Source organism: Anabrus simplex, chromosome 1, assembly GCF_040414725.1.
Source record: "Anabrus simplex isolate iqAnaSimp1 chromosome 1, ASM4041472v1, whole genome shotgun sequence".
NCBI lineage: Eukaryota > Metazoa > Arthropoda > Insecta > Orthoptera > Tettigoniidae > Anabrus > Anabrus simplex.
Window position 1 is genome coordinate 1,093,654,876 of NC_090265.1, and position 23,479 is coordinate 1,093,678,354.

The window sequence follows — 23,479 nt, forward strand, 5'->3', positions numbered from 1 at the left end:
GTCTCCACTGATTAACATTTAACACTATGTTAAATTTAACATGTTACAATTGACATGTATATTAAGATTGTGTCTTCCAATTGACTTTGCATGTTAACTGAGAATGTTGAGGTTAACACTTTTAACATGATGGCGTGTTTTCCGCTCCAGGTGGAAAACATGTCAAGTCAATTCGTTGTTCGTGAGATGTCGGCACAGCTTCGGCAACTTCCGTGCTGTTTCCATTCCAACAGATAGCCTAAACGACGCGAACGACGTACTTCTCGTGAAGTAGGATTATAGTCATAACACTCCGCAATACTCATTCTCTTTGTTATAAGCTAAAATATAGTACGCGCAGCCATGACGCTCTCCCTGCACTATACCGGTACTAAAATTTATAGCCGGAAATGGATTGGAGCAAAGAGATACTCTGGACTTAATTAATGATATAATAGAAAGACCTTGTTTGTGAGATGTCTCGTCAAAGGAATGCAGAGATAAAGCGAAGAAAGCCGACAGTTTCCAGGAACTCGAAAGTATCTATAATTGTTCCCGCTAGTGCATCGGAAAAAAAAACTAGCGTACCTCCGTTCCCAGTACAGTCGAGAATTGTAAAAATTTCATAAAAGTCGGAAGTCGGGGGCAGTAGTGGACGAAGTTTATACTTCAAAGTGGTTTGCTTTTGAAGCAATGAACGGGATGAGGGGAGGAAACGTGCCTAATAAAACTGCATTTCTGAATCATAACAAGAAGCAACAGTGGCAATAACAAAGGCCAAAACCCCTTCATCTTTTTTTTTTCTTTTTGCTACTGGCTGACGGTCGCACCGACACAGATAGGTATTATGGCGACGACGGGATAGAAAAGGCCTAGGATTTGGAAGGAAGCGGCCGTGGCCTTAATTAAGGTACAGCCCCAGCATTTGCCTGGTGTGAAAATGGGAAACCACGGAAAACCATCTTCAGGGCTACCTGGAGTGGGATTCGAACCCACTATCTCCCGAATGCAAGCTCACAGCCGCGTGCCCTTAACCGCACGGCCAACTCGCCCGGTAATCCTCTTCATCTGAGTCCATTGTCCTTGTTTGAAAATACTAGACACCACATAAATGTATTACCACAAACTGATATAATGAACTACCTGTAAATAGAAAAAGGAAGTCGAGTTGAACATGTTTATGAAGTGTGGACACAATGTTAAATGAAACTGTATTTAACTTGTTGATGGTGTCACCAGTTAACATTTAACACTTAACATTTATCATGCCTTAACACACATCACCACTGGCGGTGAGCATAATTTCGTCGTCTTCTCCTTCATCATTGCCGTTGTTATCGACAGTTTTAAAAGACTCATTTATTCTTCCATGACTAGAACAAGGTCTGTTCCTATTTCTATCACATCGCCAAGATGGCCAGATTTGCGATACTGTTATAAAACGTGGCCTCTCTTACCGCCATTAAACAGCACATAAATAACGCCAGTTTCTTCGTCACCTTCCAGTGCCATCTCGCAATCTTTGGCAATAAATGCATAGCCGTTACTTCAAGATTGTGTTAATAGGTACTCGCTCTTACTGAAGACATGCTGTATGGAATATCATTGACAGTACGCAATAACCAAATGTTGAAAACAGAGGGTATATTTTGTTTCGTTTCCAATAATGAATTAGAAATCAAAATAGATTTTTCAAAGGTAACTTACAGGACAAGAAACATGTCGGTCTGATTTAGCAAAGAATAGAAGGAGGAGGAGAAGAAGGTTGTTTAATTTTATAACAACTTCTTTATTTAGATATACAGAAACAAGAGCGTGTTCTGTTTTGGTTTTTTAATGCATAGTTCTACAATATCGTTAAATTTTAAGCCTTATCCCTGAGATAACAACGTGAAAATTGAGGACGTATCTTATCGAACGCTCCAGAGCCTTCATAGGGACCATCTGTCAGTTCTATCATCATTAGATGGAGAGTAAGGCTGCGGGTGAATTTGGGCTCCATTAAGAATTGTCAGACAGTGAACTTTCGAGATGATATACGGTACTCTCCGAATGCGTTGGGCAACGACCACTCTCCATAGTAGTGCGTAATACAACACTGTATTATGGCGGTCCGGACTGTGTGTGAAATTTGCCTAATCACCAACGTAGTTTAGTGTGTCCTGGAAAATGAAGCAGCCTGGTGGTAATTATTGTTTTAACAGTTAGAACAACTGACCAACGATCATTTCTTAACAACAGTCAGAGAAATAAATGGGAGAGGGGATTGGTGGCGGTGGAGATTTTTTAAGGAAAACTACCAGTAGACAGACATTATATCTTGACACTAATCAGAAAAATAAAAATATAAGAAGGTGATCGTCGTAGTAGTAAAACTGGGCAACCATCCTTACACAACACTAATCAGAAGAGTATATATAGGAGGGTGGTGGTGGTTATTGTTTAAGAGAAATTAGAACTGGACAACCATTCTCTCTTGGCATTAAACAGGAAAGTAAATGGAAGGGGGGGGGGGGGGTGGCGATGAGTGTTTTAATAGAATATCAATCGGGCAACAATTCTCTCTTAACACTAATCGGAGGAAAAATAGGAAGAGGTTCGAACCTTCCAAAAATCAGGGAATCGGCTAAAGAGAGACAAGGGCAATGAATGGCGTAAAAATGAAATGCTACCTACCTGTATATCTCCCAAATCCAACGTTATAACAAAAACAAAAATATATTACACCAAGTGAATCAGCTGCCGCTATCAGTATTTGTCCTGCAGCCCAACAAACCTGTGAGATGGTCGGGAGATCGGTATTGCACTGTGAGTAGAGTTGCGACGATGTTTAAAACCAGTTAGGTATATTTGGTAAAGTACGACAGCCTTAGTCATAAACCGTTTACAATTGGTGTAATTGCTTAGATTTGCAATTTCAATGCGCGTAAAGAAAAATAACATCTAAAAACTGTTACAATTGTTGTTTTACTTTTTAAATACATTACATAGTCCAAAATACAGAATTTGATATGTAACACAAAATTTTGTGTAAACCATCCAAAAAGGAAATGAGGGGAATAATAAGGTGATTAAGGTAGTACACAAAAATAAAGCACCCTGACAGAATAGGGATGATAACACTTGTCTATTATTTTCTAAGGGAATGGGATGGGTACATTTTATAAAATATTGTTTAGAGACAGAGGAAGAAAGAGAGAAATTTACTAATAAGGAGGATAGGAATAAAATGGATAACGAAACCTATTTGTTTACCGTTGTAAATTGATTGCCAGAGAGTGGATGCACCCAGGAATAATTGCCGACTTATGTGAATTATTAAGGTAATCTGGAGAAATAAATTGATAGAGGTAATAATTGATACATGCTACTTAGTGATGGAATTGTGCCTAAGGTAACCTAGACAATATAACTTTGTTGAATTCTTGAGCTATTAGGGTAAGAGGCAGGCACGCTACCCCTACACCGCGGGGCCGGCACGTAGATTATACTTATAGCACATAAATAATGAACCGTCATATTCTATCTAAATTTCACGTTTTGATGATATAATACTAACACATATTCATTTGAGATGTCGGACGTGGTATGCAGAGACTGAGGATGATTAATGTGGTGACCCACGCTTTGGGGGAGTCACGTGTTCGCAGTACCCGATGGACTTCTATAGCATGTCCGAGAAGTCTCGTGTTTTCTTTTTGATTTTTAGTTTCTTAAAGTTCCATTTATTAACATAATGTTTCTAATTTCATTTCAGGCTATTCTTTCTCTGTTCAATTCCTAAATAATTAAGTGTTAAATTTGGTTTAAACTTAAGATTTACACCGGAGACTTCTTTATTTGTGCTTTCTCTGTGTATTATAATTATGCTATAGGATATCAACTTTTTTATACTTCACGTATCAACAATAAGAAAATATTACAATGGACCCTCTCCCTCATCTATGGTTTCCGAGATTATGGGAGACGCGTATTATCTTATCTCATCTCATCTTTATCTCTATCTTTATCTTTATATTAGTGTAAACCATACTTGAAATATTAGGAACAGAAATGTCATTATAAGACAACATTGTCAAACGTTTACCTCATATAGGCTACTATACATGATAGCAAAATATAAATAAATTATTTCCATTGAAAAAGCACAGAAACAAAGAAATCACCAATTGATCTCCGGAACAAACAAAAAATTAATGTCTGATAGTCTCTAATCATAATATTAGTCAGATTCGTCTTCACACGGTGACTGAAATGTTTCGATGACCTGTGTGTCACCCATATACCTGACATTCCACTGTACATAAACCAGTTTATCAGTTGTACCTGGAGACAGCCTGTTTCGTAGTAGAGTGTGAATTCGTCCGTGAGCTGAGCAATTACGCTCACTTGTTGCTGAAGAAGGTGGTACATTCAGAATTCTAGAAGCAAGTTGTTTAGTACATAAGCCTTTCCACCATACAGGAGATGATACATGTTTTGCTGCATTCCATAAAGCATTCTGTTGGAAAAAGCCTCCGGCTGGCCAGATTTCCCGTAATAATGCCACTGTCAAATACCAATGCTTCACTCATTGTTGCGATCAAGTCTAGAGCCTGTATTTCCTCCTCATGGCTGAGAATTTTCCCCCAAAAAAGCGGGGATCCATCATATTTGCCGCAACATGAATAGCTTTACATGCAAACTTGTGCCTCAAGTTCACAGCATCTTTAATGGAACATTTGTCTACTGAAGAAAGTGTATTACATTCTACGAGTACAACGTCTACTTCCCTAGAAATGCTATCACAGAATTCATGTACATCCAAAAGTACACCATTATCGGCTTCAACCTTGCACATGGCTTCCGACATTGGTCGCAAGAGACGCCATGCCTCATCCTATTGCTGCCATGTTTCATCTGCAAATACACAAGCTTTAAGTGTTCTATCGCACCTCACAGTTGGACATACAATAGTTTCTAACACAGCCACCTTCGTCTTAAGTAAACTGTCATAACAAATCACAGTACCTGCTCAAAGGGTTGGTGACCGAAGCTCTAGTGTCACAAGAGGTATGGCCGTATTACCCTTTCCTCTTGGTTTTTAATAAAGTATGGGGGATATGACGATCCTTAAAGAATTTTATTATTTTCTTCACTAGATGGAAGCACTCTTGCAGCGTTCTCAGTGACATTATGTCCTTTATTAGCATATAAAATATATGTGCTGCACAGCCTTTGCAGGATGTGTGTGTATATTGCTTCTCTACTATTTTCCACGAAGTACGCATATTTCGTGCATTGTCTGTGACCACTGCTACGAACATCTTCGCGCCTATTTCACTAATAAATTCAATTAGTTTAGAAGCATTATACTGTGCATTTTCCCTTTCCTCGCCAGGTCTTACACTTCAAAGAATATTGGCTGAGGTCTTGTCACGATAGAGTTCACGACATTATTCCCTGATACATCAGTCCACCCATCCGAAATCAATGCAAGAGCAGTTGAACAATCCAACTTATTTGTGACAAATGTCTTCACATGTTGATATTCGGCAGACATCACAGATGTTCTAATCAGGTGGTGACTAGGAGGCTCGTAGACAGGCCGTATTTTCGGAAATGATTCCCGTCAATATTTCGAATTCAGCATAGATAGTGTGGTATCTGAAGCATATATAACTCTAGCAACAGGTTCGTCAATGTCACTCTCTGTTGCTTGATGGTATTCTTGTGTCCGGATGAAGAGGGTTGGGGGCTGTGGTGAATCTGTTGTAAGCTGTTCACTGAGAGAAGAACCAGAAGCCATGGATGATGATGTAGATGAAGACGCTGTCCTTGATACCTCAATATTCTGCAGCCCATTATTTTCTGACATATTTGGGTTTTTTTGTTGTTTTTTTACTTGCGATGCATCACCCGAAGCTACCCGTTTAACAGACTGAGGGCAAAGATCACATCTGATAAGATGTTCTTCTAATCGTCACTCCAGGACGTTATGATATTTAGTTTTACAATATATACATGTTGCCTCTGTCTTATCAACTTGTCTTAAATCGAATAGATCCCATACCTTTGATCAAGAACGCATTCCACTAACTGAACTCTTCGGTTTGATTGCGTAAGATAGCTCATCCTCAGCGTAACGTAAACTGAGCTGTGTCAGCACTGTCTGGCTTTATATAGACCTATAACCTTCTTTCTAGATGATTCTGGATTCATTCCGTTCATTCTACTATGACAGTCCCTGATGCTTATGCAGTAGATACTGCTGTATGGTATACCAGGTTGCGTGACAACCGTGATGAAAAGAACCATTCCTACAATATTCTTACAGGTTTTTAAATGGTTGAAAACAACGCGTTTATCAATTCTACAGTATTAAACCGTACTTTTAAATCTCTAACTGTAAGCATATCATACAAATGATTCTGAACACTGCCGAGTTTCCGCCATGCGCTAATAGACCAGAGCTCTCTAAACGTTTCACAAGACGACACTTTCTCGAATTCTAAAAGTTTGTTTGATATCTTAAATGTAAGTATCTCATATATTAATAGGCTAAATTATCCATCCTTTCTAAGATAAATAAGGCATACATGTTTCCGGTATTATTTACATTCTGTATGCGGCACCTCGGCGTCTTCGAAAACCGTAAAAGTAGTTAGTGAGACGTATAGCCAATAACATTATTATTAAGATCTATGTCTGTGTATTCCTGTTTCAGTCGTGGAACGATTACAAGCTACAGTGGGACCCACGCGAGTACGGTGGAGTGGAGATGCTACATGTACCCTCAGAGCACATCTGGAGGCCGGACATTGTTCTCTACAACAAGTGAGTTTCATATGACTTTATCAATAACATATTCTTTATCGAATAAAAAGAAGCATTTCGCTGGTAATGCTTGACTGTTCCTTTAGCAACAGTGTTCAAACTAGACTTTGCACCAGCATATACCTACACTTCTTACAAACTGTGCATTGATCATATTTACCGCTATAGGAAAGTATCGATCAGTGGTCTCAGGTTTTCATCTCGGTTAACTTGTATCGCTTGAAAATCCTGCTTCCAAAACTTCTACGTTAATATCTTCCCTAGAATTTTAGTGTTCTCAATCCATTGAATGCAATAGGTAAAAAAATATCCGTCCCAAAATCAGGCTGTTACCCCTATTTTATAACGAAGACAAGCATTGTCCTTGAAATTTTCTTTCAGTATGAACTAAGTTCTTGTTCTACAGTATAAGTTCTTATTTCATGTTCAATGCACTGGAACATAAGTATGTATCCAGCCGAATTTATTCGAACAGATTAAGCGTATATTGTCCAAAGACGACCTAACCATGTTTTTAGTCATTAAAAATAATTCGTCTCTGAACTTACGTAATTATCGGTTTTAGCTATTTTCAACTAATTTTATAACACTCCATTAACAAATTGTAATGAAATTCAACTCCTTACTATCAGCAGATTCTGACAGCCGTTCCTGAAATATTTCCAGTAGTTTGCTCTTTACAAACAGATTCGTTTCGGAGTTGTATTTGTAGAAGGTAAAATTCAATACGCGTTATAGGGCACCTTTGTAATTTCAAACTAAATTAACTGAAATGGTCCTAAAACTTATTGAGTGTGAATGAATAATAACGACTAAAACTTCTAACTTGTAAGTTATAATAATAATAATAATAAAAATAATAATAATAATAATAATACCTCAATTACTGTGGACAGTATTTTCAACTTGACACTATTCAAGCGTCAATTTTGCCGTTCCGTTTTACAGATGGCAGAGAAATCGGGATTTTCCATGTGCGATCCATGACTGATTTTTAATTCATTTCGCCGGGTAAACACAGAGTGTTTCGCCGGGTTAAAACCCGCAGTATTATGATACGGAGACAGACACTCTAACACTGATCCACAAAGGGAGATACTCCGATATTGTAAGAAAGGTTTGGTGAGAGGTAAGTTTCACTCCCAAACATCGCATCGTCTCGTGTCGTTAGCCGATCAAATTGTGCATCACAGTTGTACATATTATGTATAATATTAGTTTAACTGTCCGCAGAGCCATTTTCAGGTATCAAGCATCGAATTTTTCTCTTTCATTGCAGGTTAACAAACTATTATAGGCTATCATTTAACTGATATCCACCCGAGTGCATTCATATTTTTAACAAGGGCTCCTCAGTATTGCTCCGGATGTACTCCAGCCTGTAGGTTTATTGCACAACATTGTATTTACAGGGAAGCACTCTAAAAAAATACTATTAGGGGTGTAAATCCTGCATGTCTCAGATGACAAATGTCTGAAAATCTCAATACCTAGGTTTTAGCTTTTGTTCTAGTAAAATAAAAGCATGAGATGTTATCAGGGCTTATTACCTTGTATTTTTATTTACGTGTAAATATAAACTGAGTATGCATTCCCCATTGCCTGCATACTCGGTCTGTTGCAGATCAGAGTGTGGTCTGGAATACTATTATGTACCCGTATATTATTAACTGAATATTATTTTGTAATCTCTTATGAGCTATATTAAAAATATAGAATCATGGTAGTTCTCGGTGATCGTCCTTATCACCCATATCTTCTCTGTTGGCAGCGCCGACGGCAACTTCGAAGTAACGCTTGCGACCAAAGCCACTCTCAACTACACCGGCCGCGTGGAGTGGAAGCCCCCTGCCATCTACAAGTCGTCCTGTGAGATTGATGTCGAGTACTTCCCGTTCGACGAGCAGACTTGCGTGATGAAGTTCGGCTCGTGGACGTACGACGGCTTCCAGGTACCGTCCATCAACTGGGTACCTCATACTCTGTAGTCAGTTCCTCAGTAACACTAAACAATATGAAATACACGTTAACCGAAGTATTGTTAAGCTCCCTTATTTAAAATCCCAATTAGGCTTTTCATCAGTAAACTCGAGATATATTTTCAAACTAATTTTGGACGGAAAATTAATGTTAATAATAATTTATAAAACAGTACTTACATATAAATGTAGATGATAGATGTAAAATCAGTAAAATACATTAAGACAACTAACAAGAAACTGAAATAAAAGGCATGGAAGTGTGTCAGAAATCAATGACACATATTCTCTACAGGTCTCAAATTGGATAATAAACTATGTAATGATTTGTTGGGGGTGGGGGCATGATAGCAAAGTGGTATCAATACTGGCTTCTCATTTGAGATATGTAGCTGCGGCTCACATACCAGGCAATTCTGGTTGGAGTTTTATTGAAATAGAAGATATGTCCTTGTGATTCGAATTCCCCATACAGATCACAATTTCAACAGTCACGTAAAACTGTAGTCTTCTTTATGTGATGATTCAGTTATAATACTCAGCTAACGATAAACAGCTGATTAAGGTTCTGAGTGATTAGAATCTATGTTTTTAGTGTCAACCTGCGAACCGTGAGAATATAGAAAGTTTCTTATCAGTCGAATACAACTTTGTAATATAAACGAAAATATAAGACATAAAAGCTTAAATAAACCTTATACTGTATACCGGGTGAGTCAGCTGCGCCTAACATTTTCTCTTGTTAGGCATCCCAACGAACGTCACTGGTGGCATCATGGTCGATTCTCCTTTGCCACACACCAAGCAACAATCGCCTTCAGTCACTTACTGCGCCATCACCTTTTGCCAGAACATGTACAATTTATTTGCGACAGGTATGCATCAAACTGTCGTACGGTTATGTAAAAGGTACGTGCCTATTACATGCTTTCAGTAGGGTATGAAATGAACGCTAAAGGTGATGATGTACTGATAGAAAACATGTATGCATTTGTGAAGCGGAAGTAGTTGTCCATCTAGTAGGCTTTCGGTAAGCTACTCGCTGGAGTCGCCGCGGTGTCATACCTTAAGTGGGGTGCTGTTAATAGGCTACATAGGCTACAACTGTGTTTGGAAGGTGAGTTTGAATCCCACTTGAACCTGATGATTTTATTCGCATCTTGTACTTCTAGAAACATCCATAAAGCCAATGTATCCGAATGCCCTCACGTCGTGAGTTATTTATTTATTTATTTATTTATTTATTTATTTATTTATTTAGTTAGTTAGTTAGTTAGTTAGTTATCCGTTGACCCTCTAGGGTTGTTTTCTTCCCTCGGACTCAGCGAGGGACCCCACCTCTACTGCCTCAAGGGTACTGTACTAGAACATGATACTTTGGATAGGGGATACAACTGGGAAGGAGGACCAGTACCTCGCCCAGGTGGTCTCACCTGCTATGATGAACATGAGCCTTGAATGAGGATGGGAATATCGGAAGAGATAGACAAGGAAGTGGGAAGGAAGCGGCCGTGGCCTAAAGTTAGGTACTATCCGGGCATTTTCCTGGAGGAGAAGTGGGAAACCATGGAAAACCACTTCGAGGATAGCTGAGGAGGTATCAAACTCTCCTCTACTCAGTCGACATTCCTAGGCTGAGTGTACCCTGTCATAGAACCCGTAACAATTTTCAAATTTCGTTACAGAGCGATAATCGAACCCAGGTCTCTGGGGGAGGCAGCTAATCACACTAACCACTACAACACAGAAGCTGATATATATATACAGGCACTGTCCAAGGCCATCAGGGCTTCTATTTGGATGTTTTGTAAGCAGGGCTGGACGAGGACAGAATGATTGGGTGTTTAAATCCGCTTGACTGAGCAACAGCCTGTTAGTGCAGTAAGTATTCAAATAGATGGTCATCTGCAGTAATGCACTTTTCAGCACGCCGTTGAACTGACATTCGAGCTCGTTGTAGCATTGTAGGTGTTACGGATTCACAGGCTTCCGTAATAAGGTTTTGAAGGCTTTTAGAATCCTCCGGCTGCTGAGCGTACACACCTTCCTTCAAATAGTCCTTTTGGAAGAAGTCCAGTGGCGTCAAATCGGGAGATCTAGCAGGCCACGTGACAAGTCCTCCTCCTCCTCCTCCTCCTCCTCCTCCTCCTCCTCCTCCTCCTCCTGCTGTCCGTCGGCCGGGGAGTGTAACATTCAGGTAGTTGCGAACAACTGCAGACATGTGATGGGGAGCTTCGTCGTGATGATACCACATGGTTACTAGCTCACCCAGGGGTACATCCTCTAGCAGCAATGGTAGGTTGGTCTAGAAGAAACTGTAAATACCAGGCTCCTGTCAACTGATCCTCAAGGAAATATGGTCCAATTAGGCGATCACCCAGTATACCACACCAGACATTTACTCCCCATCGTGCCTGAAATGCTGCCTGCCTTACCCAGTGGGGATTTTCAACATTCCAGTAGTGCATATACAATGACGATTCACAGAGCCATTATTGCGAAATCGTGACTCGTCCGAAAATAAAATATGAGATACAAACGCGGGATCATTTGCCACTTGCGTCAGTATCCACGCACAAAAATCAACACGTGTTTCGAAATCTCGTCCATGCAGCTCTTGATGTAGCTGCAGGTGATACGGCCGAAACAATTTGGAATGCAAGATCCGTACAACAGACGACTGGCTGATTTTGGCCTATTGTGCTACTGCCAGGGTACTCGTGTGAGGATTCCCCCTGAAAGTGTCCAAAACCATCTCAGCAGTTTCGCCGGACGTAACTGGTGCCTCTATAACAGGAACTGTTCGAGAAAATGACTAAGCTATACGCAAACGTCGCTCCCACCTCCTAAATGTATGTGCGATTGGTTATCGTCTGCATGGAAGTCTTTCGTGGTACAGGTGCTGTGCTTGCTGTGCGTTCTGTCTTGCTTCACCGTAGATGAGGAGCATGTCAACCTACTCATCTGTTAAATACATAGTGACGAAATGACCAGCACTGCTAGGCTGCACCAATTGTCACGCCAGCACACATTAAACACGCATGCTCTTGGTCGAATGTGGCATGAATGGCCTTGTATTTGATCCCCAAAGCTTAGAATGTGAGTAAAAGTATTTAGCGCTTGTGGGATTCGAACTCGCCAACTACACATGCGTGAGCACGACTGTGCTTAGCCCATTACACCACAGTGACTGTTGCCTCGATCTTGTCAGGAAGTGTGTCTTAAAGGCGACTGTGGCGTGGACTGCCGCAAAGGACAATCGACCATCAGACCACTGACGTTCGTTGGGATGCCTAATAACAGAAAATGTCAGGCGCAGCGGACTCATCCGGTGTGTAACTTCCAAACTCCTCAATGCTTATAATGTGAATAAAAGTATTTAGCGCTTGCGGGATTCGAATTCACTTACCAACGACACATGCGTGCGCACGGATATGCTTAGACCATTACACCACAGTGACTGTTGCCTCGAGCTTACCAGAAAGCGTACTTATTGCAAAACTACCTCCCGCTTCACGTAAACGCACACGTTTTCTGTCAGTATGCCATCGCTTTTAGTGTTAATTTAACATCCAATCGAGATCTTATAATTGGAACGTACTCTTTACATAACCGCATAACAATTTGACGCATTGTTTTTGCATACATTTTTGGATATAAAATATGTTTTTTGTAAAAGTCTTTGCTGTGATGATGCAGTAAGTGTCTTAAAGGCGACTGTAGCGTGGTCTGCCGCAAAGAACAGTCGACCATCAGACTACTGACGTTCGTTGGGATGCCTAACAACAGAAAAAGTCAGGCGAAGCGGACTCATCCGGTCTGTAACTTGTAAATGCTTGCATCGCCAACTTACTCTACTTTCATACAGTATTCTCCGCTAACACATTTTTAAGGTAAAATTCGTGATTAACTGGGTTCCTACGACCGATGACGTGATTCTTATCGCTCGTTACACTGGCAATGAAGCCAGGTGATTTTAAGGACGTTTTGTATTACACAAATATTCAAAAACTGCTTAACTACTTATTAGAAAATATCATTGTCCGCCTCTGTCCTGTAGTGATTAGTGTGATTAGCTGCCACTCCCGGAGGCACGGGTTCGATTCCCGGCTCTGCCACGAAATTTGAAAAGTGGTACGAGGGCTGGAACGGGGTTCACTCAGCCTCAGGAAGTCAACTGCGTAGAGGGGGGATTCGATTCCCACCTCAACCATCCTGGAAGTGTTTTTCCGTGGTTTTCCACTTCTCCAGGCAAATTCCGGGATGGTACCCAACATAAGGCCACGGCCGCTTCCTTCCCTCTTACTTTTCTATCCGTCCCAATCTCCCTGTTCAGCATAGGATGTGAGGCCGCGTGGGCGAAATACCGGTCCTCTTCCCCAGTTGTATCCCCGACCCAATGTCTCACGCTCCAGGACACCGCCCTTGAGGCGGTAGAGGTGGGATCCCTCGCAGAGTCCGGAGGAAAAATCAACCCTGGAGGGTAAAGAGATTAAGAAAGAAAGAAAATATAATCGCTGCCTTGGCCATTTTGTACTAACACGTTTTAAAATTCCATCATGTTGTTGCTATAACGCCAGTCTAGTACGGTTAATTCTTTCGATTTCGTATTTGTGTTACTTTCTGTCTTTAGTTACAGAACAATAACGAGTTTTCTTTGTCAATATATCGTAGTTTAATAGGATGGCATTAGTTAACCAATTTTTTAAAATGCTATTTTTTCGGGGCGTCGACCCTTGTGGATTTTTTGCCCCTACTGGCACCATATGATATGAACCTGCGTGTAAAGTGGATTGGCGGAAGTGCAGAGTGTTGTATGTGAGGAAAGGAACATTAAGGACGACACAAACACCCAGTGCCAGGCCAGGGATATTAATCATTACAATTAAAATACTCTGACCCGGCCTGGAATCGAACGCGTGGCCGCCGTGTGACAGGCGGATGCGTTGCCCCCTACACCGCGGGGCCGGACTTAGTTAATCATGCTTTTTTATGTTTTTTTGGCTTTGTGTGCAATAAATGAAAATGCTATGCTTGCTGTATGGATGTGGTATATGTTACTTTTGTCTTGAGAATAATAAAAAATAGCGAAGTTTCAAGTGGAAATGCAGAAGTGGTTCTTAAACGAGATATTTATGTATGGAATAAAACTCCAGAGTAATAGCAATACATCTCTACTTCACATATAACACTTACGTACGCCCAAATATAAATAACGAAATTTCAATTAGTCCGCCTCTGTAGTGTAGTCGTTAGTGTGATTAGCTGCCACCCCCGGAGGCCCGGGTTCGATTTCTGGCTAAGCCACGAAATTTGAAAAGTGTTACAAGGGCTGGAACGGGTTCCACTCATCCTCGGGAGGTCAACTGAGTAGAGGGGTTCGATTACCACCTCAGTCATCCTCGAAGTGGCTTTGCGTGTATGTAGATCATTCAGAAGTTTTATCACAGACAATTGAACTGGAAAGCTGAATTGCTGATATTAATGATACACAACTTCTATTAGCTTGTCATGCACTTCAGTGTTATAATTATAGTGCTTGCTATATAAAGATAAAATGATTTCTTTTAAGGTAATATGGCGAATGTACGTGTTTCTGATTTCAACGTCTTGGATTTCTGTTCCAATATAATTTGTGTTATAAATAAATAGACAGTATGAACTCTGAAAAACTCGAAAAAATCATTCTATTATGACTCGACGTAATTTCACCTGCAAAAATACGTGAACTATTCACAGCTGTAACAACTGCTAACCCTACTGTACACGGAATGTTTCAGTATGAATAGTAAATATTTACGGAAGCAGAAATATAGACAGTTTCAAGTACAGATGGACATATACACATGTGTCCAATGAGAAATACGCGTATGTACAGAATTTCACCTGTTTGTATGATACGCAAAAGAATAAAATTTTAAAATGATTAAAGGTACACATAAGATTTATTGATGAATAACATGTGTATAATGTGCAAGAACTCAAACGGCTTACTGATGCTAAAACTTACGGAGGTCGTCTTGCGTACTTTCATGAGGGTAGAACTTGCATAATACGAAAGATCCGTTCGTCTCTTGTGCTTACAATTTCTCTGTACACCTCGATTTCCATCCATCCCCAAACACAAAAAATGTAATGGAGTGAGGTCTGGCGACCGCTGTGACATCAATAAATCTATAAACACACCAAATGTGTGCCTTTAAATACTTTTAAAGATTGTTCTTCCGCGTACCATCCAAACAACTGTCATTCCATACACATTGCAAACTCAACATATGTTTCGTGTGACCTTCTCCACTCGAAATAAACCCTTATGCTGTCTCCAGACATATTTGTATACATCCTGAAACACCCTGTGTAGTTTTAAATAGAAATTTTATGAGTCATAAGTAATGGAGATGCACATTTTTTTTTGCTAGGGGCTTTACGTCGCACCGACACAGATAGGTCTTATGGCGACAATAATATAGGAGAGGTCTAGGAGTGGGAAGGAAGTGGCCATGGCCTTAATTAAGGTACAGCCCCAGCATTTTCTTGGTGTTAAAATGGGAAACCACGGAAAACCATATTCATGGCTGCCGACAGTCTGGTTCGAACCCACTATCTCCCGGATGCGAGCTCCCAGCACGGCCAACTCGCTCGGTCAGTTACAAATTATTATATTATTAACTAGCAAGATACCCGCGCTTCGCTACGGCTTTAAACTGAAAATTATTATTCAAAGTTTTACATGATGGAGAGTCCACTGTCAGCTAAGCCCGTAAAATACGCCCACAGTTCGTACGTTAAACGTTTTTGGGGGAATGAATATTTATTTTCTGATCTAACACTCATATGAACCCCATACGGAAGAATTTGAATGATTAAAACCCTATCGTATTTAAAATCCAGGATGTAAAGCGACCAACCTGTGAAATTTTGATTTTGTACGTCGAATAGTAAAGGAGGAATGAATACTTCTTAAGGGGTGGATGTTTTTAAATATTTATTAACATCTAGATTATAGAAGACCAATCTTAATTAAAAATAAGTTAGTGCCTGAAAGGGTGTCGGAAGAATGGACATTGTGTTTTTAAGGGTCAACCACCATCTACAGTAAGTCCCTTACGGGAGAAATGTTTTGAAGTATACTATATTGTACACCTAGGACACAAAAGAACACCCTTCTCGTAAAAATACAACTTTGTACGTCGAACAGTTTTGGAGGGATGAATAATTTCGTTTACGGAGCTAACCTCGTTTAACACTTCAGGGTTGGAAAATTAAAACATATTTCCTACCTCACACCTAGAATTTGGAATTGGAATTAGTCTTCGTACGTTAAACTGTTTCGGAGGAAGGAATGAATATATTTGTTTTCGGATCTTAACCCCCGTTTAACTCTCTCAGCGGTTAAATTTGTTTCAAATCTTCTGTTATTTAACGCCTAGGATATCATTTGACATTCTAACTTCATAATTCAAACGGTTTCATATAAATACATATTTTTGTCATCATTCCTCACCCCCACACAAAATCCCTTAGGGGTACATTTTTTAAGTCTGCTTCTTATTTGTATCCTAATAAAAAATATTCAACTCATTTTACACCCCCTTAAGTTGATTCCAACCCCCTCCCCCGCCACAAAATACGTGTCTTTATTTTTAGAGGTGATTCCAAATACCAATTTTCTCGCCAGTAACATTCTTCGTTTTCGACATATAAGTACCCTCAGACAAAGAATTCAACTAATTTTTCAATTCACTTACCTCCCCCCACCCTTAATTGGATTTTCCGAAAACAAAAAACACATTTCTTTGTTTTTAAAGGAGATTGCTAATACCGTCTGTAAAACCTTCAGTTTTGGAGATACCATCATCCTAATAAAAATAATTCAACCCATTTTCAGTCATTTCCCCCCCCCCCCCAGTGTTTTCATCAAAAACGAAAAATACGTGCTACTTTATTTTTAAAAGAATAAAAATACCAATGTTCATGTCTGTAATATGTGATAAGTTCTTTTGATATACTGTAGATATGATCATTTTAAATATTCAACACACTTTTCAGTCCTTTTTACAGCCCCTTACGTGAATTTTCGGAGAACAGAAAAACGTGTTTCATTATTTTTAAAGGAGATTCAAAATGCTAATTTTTACGTCTGTAATATCTTCAGTTTTAGAGATACCAGCATCCTAATAAATATAATTCTACCTTTCTCATTCATTTTATCCCCCCTCCTTAAGTGTTTTTTCCGAAAACAAAAACTACGTGTTACTTAATTTTTAAAAGATTAAAAATACCGATTTTCACTTCTGTACTATGTTAAATATTTGAGATATACTACAGATTGCCCATTTTAAAAATTCACCCCCCTTAACACTTGCCCTTAAATGGATTTTCACAAAACAAATTATGCGTGTTCCTTTACTTTTACAGGAGATTCCAAATACCAATTTTCACGTCTGTAACATGTTACGTTTTTGAGATATAATGAAGATATACTCATTTTAAAAATTCACCTCATTTGTGACTCCTGTTTACCCCTATTAAGAAGATCATCCAAAAAAATGCGTGTTTCGTTATTTTTAAAGAAGATTTCAAATACCAATTTTCCAGACTGTGACATCTTCAGTTTTTAGATATAAGTATCCTCATAAAAGTTACTCAACCCCTATTTCACCTTTTTCACACCCCTTAAGAGGATTTTCCGAAAGCGAAAAAATACGTGTTTCCTTATTTTTAAAGAAGATTCCAAATACCAAGCTTGCACCCGGGAGATAGTGGTTTCGAATCCCACTGTGGGCAGCCCTGAAGATGGTTTTCCGTGGTTTCCCATTTTCACACCATGCAAATGCTGTTGCTGTACCTTAAGGCCACGGCCGCTTCCTTTCCACGCGTAGCCCTTGCCTGTCCCATCGTAGCCATAATTCCTGTCTGTGTCGGTGCGACGTAAAACCAATAGTAAAAAAATATTCTACTATTTTGCTTTACGTCGCACCGACACAGATAGGTCTTATGGCGACGATGGGACGGGAAAGGCCTAGGAATGAGATGGAAGCGGCCGTGGCCTTAATTAAGGTACAGCCCCAGCATTTGCCTGGTGTGAAAATGTGGAACTACGGAAAACCGTCTTCAGGGCTGCCGACAGTGGGATTCGAAACCACTATCTCCCGGGTGCGAGCTCGCAGCTGCGCGGCCCTAACTCCACGGCTAGCTCAGCCGGTACAATTAAATAGAAGTACGGCATGATCATGCAATTAAAATTTATTTAGTATTTTAATACACACTAAGCAACTAACAGACACTGAAGAGGCTGCCAGACTGACGAATGCGTGCGGCATACCGGTGAATTATAACTCAGTGTCCACGACCTTGGCAAAAACATTATACCCCTACTACCCTTCCCCACAGCACATGCAAAGTCTCCACTACTTGCCGTAGCGCTATACAAATCGGTTAGCCGCGACGAACGGCATTTGGTGCTTGTTTCCGCCAAAAATTATGTTAATAATTAAGGAAAATAAAGGAAAGAATTAGCAGATAAGACACAAAGGCTTGTACAGATAACGTTTCTTTTACAAATAATTCGCTGTGAGCTTGCATCCGGGAGATCGTGGGTTCGAATCCCACTGTGGGCAGCCCTGAAGATGGTTTTCCGTGGTTTCCCATGTTCACACCACGCAAATGCTGTTGCTGTACCTTAATTAAGGCCACGGCCGCTTCCTTCCAACTCCTAGGCCTTTCCTATCCCATCGTCGCCATAAGATCTATCTGTGTCGGTGCGACGTAAAGCAATTAGCAAAACAAATAATAATAATAATAATAATAATAATAATAATAATAATAATAATAATAATAATAATAATAATAATTCCTAGTTCCAGGTGGCTAAAGTGAATATGTAATGTTTACTCCACAAAGTGGCGAGGGGCAGGGGCGACTTTCCCTTCACGCCCCACCCTCTAATCGCCGCTACTGTTTGTTAACACGCCAAAGATGCAGAAAAGGAAATTTAATCACTTATTAATTTAGACACGTGTAGATATTCAACTCGATAAAAGAGATGATTGCATGGAACAAAAACGAATACTGTTCGGCGAAATATGTGTGTAGAAGTCGTACGTCTGTTTGGAGCTTCGGTTGCATTCCGACTAGGTTGTCCAGTTTAAAATAATGTCTATGTATTCACAGCTGCTGATCACACTAGCTACTGCCGATATGCAGAAAGCAAATATAGTGCGGCTGTACCACACACCAGCCTAGAACTATGCGGTTGAAAACGATGTTTACTAATGCAAGGGGTGCATTCGACCGGCCGCGCTGAGTAACATGCTGCGAGTGTGACTCTGTTTCTTATCTCTTCATATTCTGATGTAACCTGCCCGCTGGCAGTAGTTCCCCTGTTAAAAATCATTTGGTAGACACCCCACACTTCACGTATGCATGCGGGACATTTATAAGTAGAAAGTACGGCGTCCGTGAGCCACCTGGTATATGGGAGCCTGTTGTGTTTTATTAGTCAATCTTAACTTAAACATGTAGCTATCTTATGTCACGTCCTAGTTAGTGCTGAGGCATGATAACAAAAATATTAATTTCTCTGAAATCGTTTGACTTACAAAATGAAAATGTCAAATGATATCCCACGTGTTAAAGAGTAGGAGATTTGAAAAAATAGATGGGAGTTAAGATCCGACAACAACAAAAAATAATTCCTTCGAAACCTTTGAACGTACCAAGATAAAATTCCAAATCGTGGTATATATTTTAAATCCGAGGTGTGAAATAGGAAATATTTTAAAACATTCTACCCCAAAGGGGATAAATACGGTTAGTCCCAGAAACGAAGTTATTCATCCCTCCAAAACCCTTTGACGCACTAAGTTGTCATTTTACATTCTTCTTTCGTGTCCTAGGTGTCAGATATCATATACTTAAAATATTTCTTTCTTAAGGGGCTTAGATGGGGGTTTACTCAGAAAATCACAATGTATTCATTCTCCCAAAACCATTCCACGTAAGAACTTATTTTACATAAGGTTGGTCTTGTATATTTAGATTTAGATTTATTATTTTTCTTTAGATCTACAGTAATAATACCCATTTGATCCGTTATAAAGAAAAATAACAATGTCCAGCCTAAGCCAAATTTCATACAACTAACTTGGTGGACCCCCACACAGGCGGAATACCAGACAACCATGCAAGGTTCCACCCCTAGCTAAATCTGTTAAGCTGCCTCTAACATTGACGGATGACCAGCTCACATGCTAGGGCACCCCCTACATCTAAATTAAGCCTATAACTAATTACTTACAACATTAAATCTATACTAATTCTATCCTAGTACCTCTTATCATTAACTAATAAATCACTCACCAATACTATCTCAATACACACAAATACACCTTCACTTGAATAAATACCCTCTAAACTTCGCTATCTCTCTTAATATCCATCCATCGAACTCAACAATCATTCACTTCATTTCCATGCCACATATCATTACATATCTACCTCTTATCATAAAGACACCTTTACTAGAATAAATACCCACTAAACTTCGCTATCTTTCTTATCATCCATTCGCCACCATGCCCCTGCTGAGTATACACACAAACCTTTGCACATTCCATTCCTCCTACATTTCCTCTACTTGACTCTCTCAGGGTTGCTGATTCCATGCTTCAGCGGTATTATGAATGTCACAGACCTCATACACGCTAACCTTAGCACATTCCATTCCTACTACATTTCCTCTACTTGACTCCCTCGTGGTTGCTGATTCCATACTTCCGTTGCACTCACATTCTGCTAATACGTATTCTACTCATGTTGCATCTTTATCACTGCACTACCTGTCTGTTCCTGCTCATCTTATTCAACCATGCTTAATCTAATTAAATAATCACCTAAAACCAACTTTGCTTGCCGATTTACCATTAACTAATAAATCACTTGCCAATACCATTTAAACTTCGCTACCTCTCTTATCATTCATCCATCATCATCTTTCATACTTAACACTTCAATTCCAGTCCTCATTTACTTTATAATTATAATACACATTAAGACATCTTTACTTGAATAAATACCATCTAGACTTCGCTACCCCTCTTCTCATCCATCCATCCTTCGAATTCAACAATCCATCCATCTTATATCTCAAGACATTACTTGAATAAGTACCATACAATTACAGTACACTTAAAAACACCTTATCACCTCGCTACCTCTCTTATCATTCATCCATCATACAATACACATGCAGACACCATCACTTCTTTACTTTAACCATTACAATGCCCTTCGAACTCAACAATCCATCCATCTTATATCTCAAGACACCATTATATGAATAAGTGCCATACAATTACAGTACACTTAAAAACACCTTATCACCTCGCTACCTCTCTTATCATTCATCCATCATACAATATACATGCAGACTCCATCACTTCTTTACTTTAACCATTACAATTATATACACCATCACTTCTTTACTTTAACCATTACAGTGCACATACAGACCCCATCACTTGAATAAATACCATCTAAACTTCGCTACCTCTCTTATCATATATCTATCATCATCACCTTTCATACTTAACACTTCGATTCCAGTAGATACCATCCAACCTCCTTTATATCTCCAAACTCGTAACAATTACACTACACATATAGACATCATTACTTGAGTATGTACCATCTGAACATCGCTACCTCTCTTATCATCCATCCATCTAAACTCTGATCCAACTTCTAAACATCAATACATATCTACCTCTTATCATTCTTCACTTGAATAAATACCCTCTAAGCTTCACTACCTCTCTTATCATCCATCCATCGCACTCCACAATCATTCTCTTCAATTCCATACCACATATCCTTATATATATACCTCTTATCATTAACTAATAAATCACTCACCAATACGATCTCAATACACATAAAGACACCTTCACTTGAATGAATACCCTCTAAACCTCGCTACCTCTCTTATCATCCATCCATTGAACTCCACCATCATTCACTTCAACTTTGACACAACAATCACTTATACTTAACACCGCCCCTTACAGACATCTATTTCATAACACAGGCAAACCATGTTACTTACTACTGTTACTTATCTTTTTACTTCTCGTAATTACTCCTTCTTCCATTTTTCCCTTTTTACCCCATAGCTCCTTCAAACTCAAGCTTCTCCCTTTAACCACGGCACTTCTTACTTCTACTTCCTCCCTCAAACCATTATTCTCGCTCCGATTCTGTCCACTTGTCTTTTCCTGTGATTCTTCTTCCATCCTCTCTTCCTGCATCCTGCTTTCTTCACTCGCGCTGACCTCCGACACTAGTTCGTTCATTAATTTCCTGACTACTTCCATCCTCCTTGCATTTCCTTTTTCTTCAGCTCTTTTTACGATCGCTTCCCAGGAACCCCATCTACTCAGTGTTCCTCCCTTTACAGTATGTACATCAGCCCTGGTAGTTTCTTCTTGCCTCGAACTCTCAGCCCTGATTTTTTCTTCTTGCCTCAAACTCTCATCCATTGATTTCAGTTTCGACACTGTCCACTTCCGGGTCCAATTCCTGTCGCTTACCACAAGTATCTGACCACTAATATACGCTCTCAGCCCCTGGATTTTCGCGTTCACTAAGTGTTTCTTTAGAATTTTGAAATTTCTACTCTCTTCTCTTCCGAAATCCCTCTTAACTCCAATTTTCTCACTCTGCAGATTACCAGCGTTCCTTATCACTATATCTGCCATCAATGAAGATAGCAGCGACACTTTTATGGGCCTGTGCCCTCCCACCTTGCCAACTCTCTCCACATTGTCTCATTGTCTATATCGACCTCACTGAAATTAATTTTCATTTTATTTTGTATGAGATCTACCACTTTGTAAATAATGTCCACTTTAGATTCTGACTTTTCTTCCTCCACCCCGTAAATAAATATGGATTTCTTCTTACGCTCCTGTCTGCAAACTGCCATTTCTTTCTTCAGGTTTACCACCTCCTCTTCCATATTTTTTATTTTCTCCCTTAGTGACATCAGATCTTTCTCGCTGTCTTTCATTATTGCCTTCGTATTTTTCATGTAATCCTGAATCCACTGTCTCGTCTTTTCGTACTCCTGGACTTGCTCCTGAAGCATCTTTTTTAATTGTTCGAACGGGCATAACTCCTGTACTACCTCTTTTACCACTTTTCTCATAACTTCTACGTCTACCCAGCTCATCCTATCCATCTCTTTGCCGTCCACTTGGCCCGACCGCTTCCCCACTCCTACTCCACTCCACTCCACAGGCGCACGTCACACGACATGTCTGTTCTCCTTACTGGCTTCCGCTAGACTGGTCTTGTATATTATCTGCCCCTTGAATACAGTTCGGCATGCTAAGTCGAAGTTTCACAGGTTGGTCGCTTCTAAGTCCAAGCTGTTAAATAAGATAAGGTTTTAAAACAATCCAATTTTATAGGATTCAAATGAGATCCGAAAATAAATCATAATGCCTCCAAAATCGTTTGACGTACGAACTGAGGGTGTATTTACAGTCTCAGCCGACAGTGCACTTTCCAAATGTTGAAACTTTGAGTAATAGCTTTCAGGTTTCTTTTGCTAGTTGTTTTACGTCGCACCGACACAGATAGGTCTTATGGCGACGATGGCACAGGAAAGGCCTCGGAGTTGGAAGGAAGCGACCGTGGCCTCA

At 39.8% G+C, this 23,479-nt stretch overlaps 1 protein-coding gene across 2 annotated transcripts in view; it reads left to right on the forward strand.

The window, feature by feature from the left end:
• Positions 1 to 23,479, forward strand: part of LOC136876459 (acetylcholine receptor subunit alpha-like) — a 1,223,921-nt gene that overhangs the window by 1,063,938 nt on the left and 136,504 nt on the right. For both annotated transcript variants that reach the window (XM_067150449.2, XM_068228473.1), the window contains 2 exons: positions 6,686 to 6,795; positions 8,567 to 8,747. In XM_067150449.2, coding sequence (XP_067006550.1) covers positions 6,686 to 6,795; positions 8,567 to 8,747 — 291 coding nt within the window. The remainder of the gene's footprint in view (positions 1 to 6,685; positions 6,796 to 8,566; positions 8,748 to 23,479) is intronic.